The following is a 12,863-nucleotide window of genomic DNA, read 5'->3' on the forward strand; positions in this document are numbered from 1 at the left end:
AAATCCCTCTGTCCTTCCACCCACCCTTCCCACAGCTCCCATGGCTCCCACAGCCGTGGGCAGTCCCAGCTGAGGCCCTGCAACACTGAGAGCCCTACATAATCGGCCCACGTTCCCCCAACCTCAGATCCAGCAATTTTTAGGGCCCTTGTGCTTGCCCTTGGCCACCAGTTCTCCCTAGACATCCTTCATTCCTCCGTCTCAACTCAACCTCTCACCCTGCACACACCTGTCCTGCGCACTCGACCACAGGATGCTACTGCCTGCTGCCTGACGTCATCTCCACAACCAGAACACGCTCACAAGGAGGTGGCTCGTGGGTTCCATTCCCTGCTCATTACACACTTGCACATGGTCAGGCACATTGTGGGCACTGAGAAGCAATTCACAAACGGAGGAAGAAAAGGGGCTCAGGAGCACGCTGCCCTCTCTGGGTGCACTTCCTTTCCCAGGACGTGCCTGTGACAAAAATGGGCTCCACAGTGGGCACATGGACCTGTAGGTCATTCCCAGGGAAACCACACACAGGAGGAGGAAGGTATTGTTTCCAGTAGGAGTTCTGAAACTCCCTATGGAAAAGCCATCCCACACCCCCCACCCCGCCCCATGCTGCACTAAGTGCCAACAGCACCGATGTCCTCACTGTGCCCCCCAAGGTTTCAGGCACCAGGTGGTGGGATCTCTACCCACTTTGTCAAGGCCCAGCCTGTGGGAAGATGTTCCTCAGACCTGTTCTTACCCGGCTGGGCTGAAAAAAGGCCTCCTTGTATCCTGCAAAGGGGACACTGCCAACAAAGCCTCACATTCTCAAATAGGACCAAACACACATCAGTTCTTCTCCAAACTGCCCACGTCTGCAGCACCTCCCCCATCATGTGTCCTCTGTTCACTCCCCCTGCCCCCAACCCAGGAGAGCAGCCAAGTGGTGCTTTTCCCATCACCCCTGGCTCCACTTTGCTACTCCCAGCTCCTAGTTAGTAGAATGTGCCAAGATGTCCACATCCAGCCAAGTGCGGAGCTGGCCAGCAGTTCCAGAAGGTTAGTGGGAATTTCCGCCTGCCCCAGGTCAGGAGGTGCAAACGGCTTCTCAAACCTCTCCCTGGGACACGCAAATGTGGGGTGTGGAGAGACCACCCTGCCAGGGAAGCAGCCCCACAGCCCTCGCTGCCTACACCCACAGACATTCTTACAGTCTCTTCCCTAAAGCCTCAAGCAACAGACCAACAGCCCCAACCCAGAGGGTTGGCAGACTGTGGCCAGCAGTTTCAAACGCAAAAATAAGTCTTTATTCTCTCAAGCAGAGAATAGGCAATGGGGAAAGGAATCATAGGCAGAACCTAGAATACATCTGTGACTCCAACTACCCACTAGGACCCCTGCCAACACCAACTGCCTGCTCACTGCAAAGTGCCCCCTGGCTCTCCAATACCCCTGCTGTGCTCCTTAGGGCATCCGGAAAACCTATGCCTGCTTCTCCCAGGGCTGAGCACCACCAAAGAGTCTCTGGGGAGGAGTGCAGGGATGGGGGCAGTAGGCTGTGGCTGAGTCTAGAAGGCAAAAGTTGGTCACTGCTGGCCCACAGTCCCTCAGGGTGAAATACACGAGCGTATGGTGAGGGTCAAGATTTGGGAAAAAGACCCAGGGTCCTTCCCCATCATTCCAGAAGGGCAGCACTTTCAGCTTCTTGCAGAACTGAGCACTGACCAAGTATGTTTGAACAGACGGTGGCTCTCAGAGCCTCGCCTCTCTTTGGCCAGGGTCTTGTGGGGTGGACAGCTCACAACAGTCCCTGAGAAATGGCCCAGCCACTTAAAGAATCCAAGATCACACATGAGAGATTTGCCCAGGGGACCCTGGTTAGTTGCTCAACTTCAGTGAGCAATCGTTCAGCTCTCAGCATCTGTACAGCAAAGGGAAGAGGAGGCCCCATGCCCTGTGCTGTCACCATCTCCATGGGAAACCACTGGCCAGGCTCCTCCACCTAACTGTACACATGGTCAGAAAGGTGGGCCCACTGAAAATAAAAGGGCTTTCTATTTTGAGTTGTCCTATTTAGGATACAGCTCAAAGTAGCTGTTAGAACGCCATGGAATCAGAATTAAATGCTAGGACTCCTATGATTTGGGAAGCAGCTGTTTTTGCTCCACCAAGGAGCTCAGTGATGCTGCACGCAAGTCAGCAAATACCTGACATGTGCTCAGGCTTCAAGCGCTGGTTCAGTCACTTGGGGTACAGCATGGGAGGAAAAAAACTGCACTGGGGGGGTCCCACTCAGCAAATCAAGAAAGACACATAATCATAAACAAATTGTACAGAACATTAGAAACCGAAGAGTTATAGGAAAAGTCACAAGTAAAGGAGGATACAGTGGCGTACATGGGAGGAGCAGGCTTGGGACAGGCCTTAGGAAGAGCCAAGAACAAGTGCCAACTGTGGGTGTGAGGGAAATGAGAGAGAGAGAGAGAGAGAGAGAGAATATTAAAGCCCTTATAGCGCCTGCCCAGCTTGGTCGTGTCTGTTGTCCTTGGAGCCCTGACCACATGGGGGTCTGGTTCACATACTGTCTAGAGGGAGACATGCCCATGTTGGTTCCCCTGGTTTCCATGTGGACTCTACTGCACGCTCACTGACCTTCTCCTGACCCCTGAGCACTGTGCACTGAAGCTGGTGCTTCTTTACAAACTACCCCAGCTCCATAGTGTGAAGACACTGAGTGCTGCCAACAGGAGCGCCACCTAAGGGTCAGCTGCAAACCCCAGCAAACCTCTGGAATATCAGGAGAAGGCTGCACTGGGAATGTGCCTGCCCAACTCCAGCCTCTAGCTCCAGGGGAAGCCCTATAAGTCCCCCAGAGCAAGAGGATAAGCCAGGAGCCACACTGAAGTCATCAAGAGGTCAGAAGAAAAAGGTTTGTCTCTGTTTTTAAAGACGAGACCCCTTAGCAGAGTAGGGTTTTGGCCCTGAAAAGGTTTCCTGCCAACCTTGTACTTAGATTTGCAAGTGTTTAATGGTGTGGTCTGAAAACGCTCTATAGGAAAACAATGTCCCCCCAACCCCAGGCTTATCTAGCCCCTCACATAGTTCTGGGCCAGCCAGGAGAGCCCAGCCCCATCTGCAACAGGAGATAGATGCTCTTGCCAGAGCCCTGTGCCCTGAAGCAATGACTGTGCACAAAGCCGTGGCCACCTTTAACTCATGCTCTCATCTTTCATATCTAAAATGGAAACGTGTACAAGCTTATGCTATTCTACTTACACTGCAGCAGCTGAGAAAGAATGTCAATTCCTAACTTTTAGCCAAAAACTGAAAAGTCATTTTCTGGTCTCCTTCCAGTCATCTTTCATCCTGCCCTAGGACAGAGACCTGTGAAGCCTCCCGCACACTGCATCCTGCGGTCCCACACATGGGCTAGGCTTCCCATAGCACGTAGCGGGTGCTGCATGACCAGAGAGATCTGGGTGGGCTCCAAAAGGCATATCTTGAAATTTCAAACAGAAGTCTATACACAGGTGCATTCTTATGGAAATAGGGACTATAACTCTCAGGATATTCACAGAGGCATCCACGGGTTCAACCCTGCTGAATAGTCAGCAATGTGAGGTTCTGCACGTAACGCTACCTGCCTGGCTGTGCCCTTGACAGCCTCCCCTGAGCTCTGAGCCTCCCAGGCCTCCCCACAGGTCTCATTAACTCAGAGAACACTCAACACACCATTTCTTCACATCCCATGGAACCTACATTGTTATTACTCCTGTCTACATAGTCCTTCAATCACCAGTGGACAAGCCATGCTCCTCCACATGCTGAGCACAAGGGCTGTGTTACAGAACATGAAGGGACTTCACTGCCCTCCTGGGAGACACAACCCAATGGTCTCATGAATGCATGAGATGCTACCACTGAGGTCACTGAGCTCCATAAGGAGACGAGGTGCTGGGACAGTCAGGCAGCCTCCTGAGGGATTCACTCTCCCAGCCTATACTTAGATGCTGTCCCTGAGGGCAGGACCACCAGGCTACTCAACCACACTATAACCCTGGCTTTTAATTAAAATAGCAAATCCAGAACAATTCCTTTGAAAAGGCTCAACCCAATCTCCAACCTCATTAAGTCTCACAGCTTCTGGTCTTTTAGTTCTGCTCTGAGAAAACCTTTCCCAGGGAACTGGCAGAAAGTCAGGAGAAAGGGGCTCTGTGTCCTATGCTACCTGATCCAGATTGTGAACTGCAGCAACAGAGGCAGGCCAGGCTCTCCAGGCCAACCACGGACCTGGTGGGATGAGGATGCAGGGGTGGTTACTGGCTGGAGGGACTCCTGGGCGGCTGCAGACATGTACTGGCGCCAGGCAGGGGAGGGTATAAGAAAGGAGGCCATCGCCAGGACTCCAGCCAGAGAAGCAGGCTCCAGGGCCAGGACTTGAGGGGGTGGGAGTTCACCTGGAAGAAACACAATCCTGGGCACTAACAGAGTGCCTGGGCTAGGGAAGCACGCTCAGTGCCCAACAGCCTTGGGAGCCACCCTTTCTGTCCGCCTTTAAACTAATGCCCATTAGATGACGCTAGGCCACCTCAAACTCAGCTGCTCTGCGGCTGCAGATCATGCAACACACAGTCCAAAATCTTGTTTCCTTCCAGCTTTCAGCACAATTGTGACCTAAGAGATCACAGTCCATTCTTTCTCTAGAAATATAAAGTCATTGGTTTGCCTTTTATTTTAATTCCAAGTTAGCCTGATTTTTGTTTGCTGTCTAATTCTAGTTGAGGCACACAGATTCCCACTCAGAATAAGACAACAATTTCCCAGGAAGGGAGGGCAGTGACTCTCACCACAGAGAAAACATCAGGGTGATGGCAAGAAATACAAAGACAGGGTCAGACTACAGGACAACAAAGGCCGAATTCTGGGTAAGGATTAAGGCTGCACCAAGGAATTCTCCAAAGCAGGAAAGACCAGAAACCAAAGCAATCACTTGGCAAGGGCTGTATGAGGCTGCTGCTCTGGTGTTCTGTATCACCTGGGAAGGCCCACACCCAGAGATCACCGAGAGACAAACAAAATATTGCAATTTGTATCACAAAAGACAACTATCTCCTATATTAAGGCACCTGTGTTTCCCAAAAGAAGAATGAAGGATCTGAGCAGAAAGTTCACAGAAAATACAGAAGGTTCAGACATGTGAAGAGATGCATAAATGTTTTAAGATGGAACTGGCCTGAGATACCTTTCTCCACCTATTATATTGGTTAAAATCCAGTTCACCAAGTCCCTGTGTTGGCAGAGCTGATGAAGAGGCGTCTCGTGTGCTGCTAGTGGGTGTGTAGGGGGTACAAATCCCCAGAGGGAAGCACATCAACATTACAAATGCATTCTACCCATTCACCACACTTTTAGGATTTATCTTATGGATACAGAGGCACACAAGCAAAATAACATGTGCAAATGGTTGAGCAGCATATCTTCTAGCAGCAAAAGGCTGGAACCAACAAATAAATGCCCAGGAGACGGGGCTGGCTAACTATGCAGCCAAAAAAAGAGTGAAAAAGTCCATACTTACCAATACAGACAGAAATCTAAGCCATACTGTTAAATCATGAAAGCAAAGGGCAAAATAGGATGCGAGCACTGTGTAAAGAAAAAAGGAGGTCCATGTTTGCCTTAAGCCATTCGTGAGGGACGACAGGTGACACGTGGCTGCCTGCTAGACACATCTTGCCACCAGGGTGGAGACCTGCTGAGGGAGCAGCAGGAAAGACACTCTGATTTTCAAACTCAATGAATATGTGAGCTGTTCAAAAACTGACATTAAAAAAAGAAAATGAAAATTACCAAAATGTTAGTAGTGATTATCACTGCATACAAGATTATAGATGACTTTTATTTTCTTTATACTTTTCCAAGTTTCCTAAATGTCTATAATGAACATGTACTATTGGTGAAATCAGAAAAAAATACATAAATTTTTTTTGTAGAAAAAGAAAGGATCCCCTACAGAACTGTCACTGTTCACATCCTACTGAGCCAGAGACGCAGGAGCTCACCAGCCACAGCTCTCAGGTCAGGCCTTCCTCAAGGGGAATCCACAGGGAGCTGGGAGTCCACCAAGAGGAAGCGAAGCCCCAGGACTGGGCAGGGGCACTGAGCTGAGTGCATGGCAGAAAACTGTGGGAAAGCAGGAGAACAAGGAAAGAGAAACAGAAGGCAGAGAAGGAGGGAAGACACAGAAAGAGGCCTGAGGTCACAGGGGAGGCAAAGAGGTACTGGGCCATGCATGTGCCAAGGAGAAAAGCTGCACCAGATGTGCTGTCTGCCCTGCAATGTGCCTGGTGCTGTGTTGCCCCCTCAGCTGTAAGTGACAAGGCACTAGCATTGTGTGAATGGAGGGAGGAAAGACAAAGGTGCCAGGCAGAGCTGCCAGTTGGACACCCATTGGGCCAGGAAGGAGCCACAGCTGGTGCCGGGACCCAGGGCCACAGAGCAGTGGTCAGGCAGACACCCTTTAAGAAGAATGGGGTTTCTTTGCTTGCCCACGTTTAGTAGAGTGGGTGCTAAGCCACCAATGCAATCAGAACTACAAGGTTTCCATGGTGCTCCCAGTGCTTGCTGACCTCATGCTCTCAATGTCCCAAACCCCAACTCCCCCAGAGTGAAGAGTAGCACAGCCAGCCCCAGCTCCACCCACTGAGCCTCAGTTTCCTCAGAGGTGAAGTGGGGACAGCAACACCAACCTAATGAAGGCGGGCCCAGAACTTGGTAAAATGTCAGTTTGTGTTTGATGATTCAAAAACACTTCGGGTTTATTGTGTAGAGTATACTAACATTTATAAAGCAAATGTATTTCACAGGACCTAGCTTCCAAAGCCCTACAGTTTCAGGTACAATCTAACCTTTTAAAATTACATATAGAAATGTTAAGCTTGCAAAAGACAGGAAACTTTCCCCAGGCTAAAGTCTCTGATGCATATAAAGAATTGTGACACAGCAAAATTGCTGGCTCAAGGACAGACGTTCTTGGTGCAGGTTAACCTAAAGTTGCTTTATTGTTATGTAAAAATACTGAGAAAACTGCTGTAGGAAAAGATAGTATTTGCTAAGAACAAGCTTTTGTTGGTGGATTGACTTAACGTTTTGCAAATTGCATTATGGAATGTCACCTTTTTATTTCAATGATGTTACCAGCCTCTACTGTTAAACTATACTTAGCCATAACTCTACCTGTGTTCCTTTTCTGTAACTTTCTGGCCTGGAGAATAAATACTGACACAGAACCCCAGTTCAGGGTTAATTTTCCAAGGAGGAATGCCTCTCTCTTGAGGGTTCCTGGAAATTAACCCCTTCAGAGCTTCTCACTGCTCAGAAGAAATGGGCTTTGAGTAATCCTTTGCATCTCTGTCACCCAGGGGGAGAGAGGTGACAAAGAGAGTGTAACATTATTGTCTGTTTTAAGAGGAGTCTGGAGGTGACTGTCTCAGCTGAGCACACATCAGTCAGCAAAGGGGTTGGCATTTAAAAAACAGCCACCAAGGTCACTTCTCTCAAGAACAGCCACACGGTCACCCCTTCACCACCCTCTCTTGCTCCAATCTCAGTAGAACTCCAGTACCTGCATACCAGGAGAACAGTGCTCAGCAAAGGGAGCCCTACTTGTGAATGACACTCAGGCCACAAGCCCCAGAGAGGCTCATCAGATGGAGGTTCAGCATGTGCCCGGCTGTCCTACCTGTCATAAGCTTCCTTGAGGTCCCTGGCTAGCTTGCACTTGGGCAGGATGTGATGGAACGGGGACTGAGGACCTTCATTTGCTGCAAGAATCACAACACAGAAAGATTTAGAGTTTCCAAAGCAAGGAAACTTTTAAAAACTAGAACAGAGAATTCCTTTTAAAATAAGTTTAACTTAAAAAGAATTCTAAGTAATTTTAAACCAAACATCAGGAAACTCCCCACTGCTTTTTATAAAATCTGTACATCCACCTGAATTAAAATTAGACTTAGGCTGATTTGTTCAACCATCTTTATATGGAATATTTGTATTTAAATTTCACCACTGCCCCATCCCCACAACCTTCAGTCACAGGCAATGCAAGTGTAGAGCATTTCACCCGCCCTTCCCTGAAAGGTTCTCCCTCAGACCACCAGGGCTAGACATAGGGGGCTTCCATCTCAGTGACCAGGTATTTCCACCCCGCATCCCACTCCTCTCCCTCATATGTGTATGCTAATGAAATTTATTTTTATGATTGAAAAGTCTTTCATTAATCCTTTTTCATAAATCTCTAACAAAAGATACATATTTAAACTGAGGTTTTTTAACTTCCTGTGATAAAGTCACACACTAAAGAGAATATTTTAAAAAATAAAACTTCCAGGGCCGAGCCCGTGGCGCACTCGGGAGAGTGTGGCGCTGGGAGCGCAGCGACGCTCCCGCCGCGGGTTCGGATCCTATATAGGAATGGCCGGTGCACTCACTGGCTGAGTGCGGGTCACGAAAAAGACAAAAAAATAAATAAAAATAAAAAATAAATGAAACTTCTGGGTTGTAATTATCATAATATAAATTATAATTAGTACATAGTTGGCCAAAACAGAAACATATTACAAATTTTGGCAGCTAACTGTCAAACCTAAAAAGCAAATTTAACCTGAATCAGACAGGGCTGTTCTTTATTTAACTGTTAATTTGAGTATGACAATTACTACTTTTTTTTTTTTTTTTTTTTGGCGATTGGTGGGTACTGGATCCCAAACCCTGTGACCTTGCTATTATAAGGCTGCGCTGTAGTCAGCTGAGCTAACTGGCCAGCCCTGACAATCGCTACTTTTACCTGTTAGTAGAATGACTAGGTCTAACCTCAATTTTGTTCCTAGTTCTCCTTTTTGTTATGAAGGTACTAACCCAAGAAAATGGAAGTGGAGACTTAGTTACAGGTGTCCCTCCATGCTTTGAAATCTTTACACTATGCCAAAAGACACACAATGGTCTATCAGGAAAAGTTTTTTTTTTTTTTTTTTAAAGATGACCAGTAAGGGGATCTTAACCCTTGGCTTGGTGTTGTCAGCACCACGCTCAGCCAGTGAGAGAACCAGCCATCCCTACATAGGATCCGAACCCGTGGCCTTGGTGTTATCAGCACTGCACTCTCCCAAGTGAGACACAGGCAGGCCCTAGCAAAAGTTATTTTTAATAATTAGTTGGTAACTTAGTTAGGGTCCTCCTTCGATTTGTTTTGTTGTTGTTGTTTTTTGTTTTGTTTTTTCTGTAGCTGGCCAGTATGGTCTCTTCAATTTGGTTAAAGCAAAGAACAGGAAACCACCCACCTTGCCAGCTGGATATTCTCATTGGCCCCTCCCCAGGTCCTCCCACCCCAGGGCATTGTGTCCCGCAGGACTAGGGCTGGGCAGAGGTGCCTGTCCTATCTGAAGGGTGGGGAAGAATGTTTGCGCTTGGGAAATCAATTTCAGCACATCCATTCAGGAGAGTGGAGCTACAAACGTGCCCCTGGGGGAGTCATCCTGTGCTCTCAGGGCACAATCAGCCCAGTGTGAAGATCATGCAACCCCTCTGAGCCTCAGTTTCCACATCAGCAAAATGGGGATGGACCAAGGTCCCTGCCTTGCAAGGCTGTTGTGTGGACTCCCTTTCCAATGCTCAGCTCACCAAAAGCTGGTGCTATCGCCAGCTCCTGGCTGCTTTGTTGGCACTGGGGTGGGAGAGGCCATCAGCCAGCCCAGATTTGTTCCCATCACACCCTGTGCACTCACCATCTGCCATGGCAGACACCTCATCCTGGAGTGCCAGGATCAACTTGGCCTCCCGAGTGAGGTACTGGCAGCGGCGTTCCTCATGCTGCAGCACAGTGGCGATGCGCCGCGACAGGTTGTGCAGACAGTTTATCACCGACGGATCAGCGTTGGCCTGAGAGAGAAAGCCCCACATTGCCTCAAACATGTGTACAGGGACACAGCTGGACAAAGAGTTTAAAAGGACGTAATACCCATGCACAGCAAAAACTCAAACCGTGAAAGAAACCTCCTCCACTCCTCTTCCCCAGGCTACTCTCCAAGGGCCACTGCTACCCCCAGTTTCCTGTGTCCCCTCCAGAGGCCATCCACAGAAGTGCTGGCTGCCAGCCTCCATCCTCTATCTTAGGAATGGACTCTCCAAGGGCCACTGCTACCCCCAGTTTCCTGTGTCCCCTCCAGAGGCCATCCACAGAAGTGCTGGCTGCCAGCCTCCATCCTCTATCTTAGGAATGGCCACCTGGATGGCAGCACAGAGATGGCTCCATGGGAGTCCTCTGCAGGGGACACAGAAATTTCCACTGTGCCAGGGCTATACAGAAAGGCAGAGTGTAGCTGAGGGCACAGATCCCACCTGCTGGCCTGCTGTGTGACCCTGGGCAACTGGTCCTCATCTGAGAAGGGACAACAGTGGCACCTCCCTCACCAGCGACTGAGTGGAGGAAATTAGTCAGACATGTAAAGCACTCAGAACAGAACCTGCCCTGAGCAAAAACCCTGGAAGTGTCTGCAACCATCACTGTACTGCTGACTACTGGAGAACACTGCTGACTAGCCTAAGACATGTAAAATTTTAGGCACGATAGGCCACATTATAACAGGGTGTACAGTAAAGTAACAGAAGTGCCGCACTAACTGTTCACTGAGTACTTTCTGTCCTCAGGGATGAGAAGCTCTTCCCAGCAGAAATGACCTGGTTAACAAGAGCACCAGCAGGCCCCAGGCCCACGTCCCTACCCTACACTTCCTATGCACCCACGCTGACTTGGTCAAAGGAACAGGAGGGTCCTTGACCCTCTGGAACCTATCAGGGGCCACAGATGGCCAGGCCAAGGGTGGAGCATGTAGCTGTGGGGTCTGTGAAGAGGCTCGAGGGGTCAGATAACTGGTCCAACCATGACTCAGTGCTTCTGGAGACCAAGAGGGCTGCTGAATCATCCTATGGGGGTAGAGATGGGTTAGGGAGAGGGATGAATGGTGACGCTGATTAGAACCTCTGGTGCTGCCTCCCCTTCCTGGTTATCTGCCAGGCAGGGTCATGTTTGAAGAGTATTCACAGCCAAAACCTGACCCAGACAGTAAACACTTTCTTCACCTAGAGCTGGAGAGACTCACACAGCTGGGCACACTATACTCTCAGCAGGTCCCATGTTCACAAACAGAATTCACATCTGGGCAGGCTTGCAACATGGTAGCATGCCCTATGGGGGAGGACTGAGTGTTGCTCCCATGCCATGCCCACCACTGGTCAGCAGCCCTGCCCCTCCATGTCAAGGGCATCCTTCAATAGTGTCTCCAGAACTGGTGGGCTGATTTGTAGGGATATACAATTGCCTCAAAACAAAATACACATTTAGAAGAATCTGTGTCAAAATACTCCTACCAGCAAAGCAGCAAGGAGGAGAATGATCCTGGACACATGATTATTCCCTTGAAAAAGTAATCTAGCCACACCTGAGAGCCCAACCCTCATGGGAGGCCCCATCAGCTGAGGCACAACAGCACCCATAAGTCAGATGTCCAGGGCCCATTTGCTTGACCTTTGGTGATGCTTGCCCCAGGCGAGGGTCAATGACCCACACCCGGGATTCCCGGATGTCCTAGTGTGTCCTGTTTGCACAGGCCTGACACCAAGTGAGGGACACACTGAGAAAGCTACCACCTAATATATGCCAGCCCTAAGTGGGAACTCTCAGAAACACCACACTTTCACCCTATGTGATATGAAGCAGCATGGAGTTTAGAGCATCACCCAGGAGCCCTTCTCACCTCCAAAACTTGTACCCAAATGTAACTAGGCCTTCAAAGTGAACTTCCAGTCTGCAGGAATTAGAGGGACAGAAAGCAAGTCTGACTGTCTGCACAATGAGATGAAACCAGATGTGGAACATTCAATGGGACAAAGAGAGGAGAAAGCTCAGGACTGGCAGAGATGCAGAGATACCACATGTACTAAGGGGCAGGGTTTACATTCGGCTGCAGACAGGCCAACTGGGAAAAAATGTTTGAGCAATTAGGAAAACTTTCAATAGACCAGGTACTAGCTGATACCAAATTATTATTGCAAATTTTGTCAAATGTGAAAAGTGTATCATGGCATAAAATAAATGTCCATATTTTACAGAGATGCCTTCTGAAGTATGCAGGAATGAACATACATGAGGTCTGGGACTTGACTGGAAATACAAAGAGAGGGGAGGAAATAGATGTAGCATGGTGTAAAGGCAATGGCTGTGGGATCACAGAGATGGGTGCATAAGGTTTGTCACTGTTCTATTTCAGGGTCTGTTTAAAACCTTTCAAAATTAAAAAAGTGTACATTTTTAAATGACTACTGAAAAGAAGGAAAAAAAAACTTGTCCACCCTAAAATACCAACTCTTTACATTATTTAAAATTTCTCCCACTCTTCAACATCATGGCCAGCTAAAGTCCTGTACTGTCCTGTTTCCTGCTGCTTTTATCTTGAAGTAATCAATTTGTACTTTTCCAGGTTCTGGCCTTGTTCCCATTTCTCATCTTTAATGGCCAGAGGATAGGCCAGTATATAACGATAATCTCATTGTTTAATCATTCTCCAACTACTGGACACCAGGATTATTTCCAGCTTAATTATTATTACAATATAAAAATCTTTATACAACTGTAAAAGCTGCCTGTTTTCTTGACAATATTTCTAATGGTGGGATCGGTAGGTCTTTGGGTATCATAGCATTCTGCTGGCAGACTCTGCTCCAGAGATGAGGGCCAGCCTGTAACATCCTGGGTGGGGCCGTGGCTGCTTCTTGCCACCCGTCCCACAGGCATTATCAGTGCTGACAGGAGGACAGCACCTGTCATGGCTTTT

At 48.5% G+C, this 12,863-nt stretch overlaps 1 protein-coding gene across 1 annotated transcript in view; it reads right to left on the minus strand.

Moving 5' to 3' along the window:
• The window catches only part of NPRL3 (NPR3 like, GATOR1 complex subunit), a 39,082-nt gene that overhangs the window by 11,223 nt on the left and 14,996 nt on the right, over window positions 1-12,863 (minus strand). The window contains exons 5-6 of the mRNA XM_063099006.1: window positions 9,759-9,912; window positions 7,718-7,799 (exon numbers count right to left, since the gene is read on the minus strand). Coding sequence (XP_062955076.1) covers window positions 7,718-7,799; window positions 9,759-9,912 — 236 coding nt within the window. The remainder of the gene's footprint in view (window positions 1-7,717; window positions 7,800-9,758; window positions 9,913-12,863) is intronic.

Source organism: Cynocephalus volans, chromosome 6 (genome assembly GCF_027409185.1).
Source record: "Cynocephalus volans isolate mCynVol1 chromosome 6, mCynVol1.pri, whole genome shotgun sequence".
Classification (NCBI taxonomy): Eukaryota; Metazoa; Chordata; class Mammalia; order Dermoptera; family Cynocephalidae; genus Cynocephalus; species Cynocephalus volans.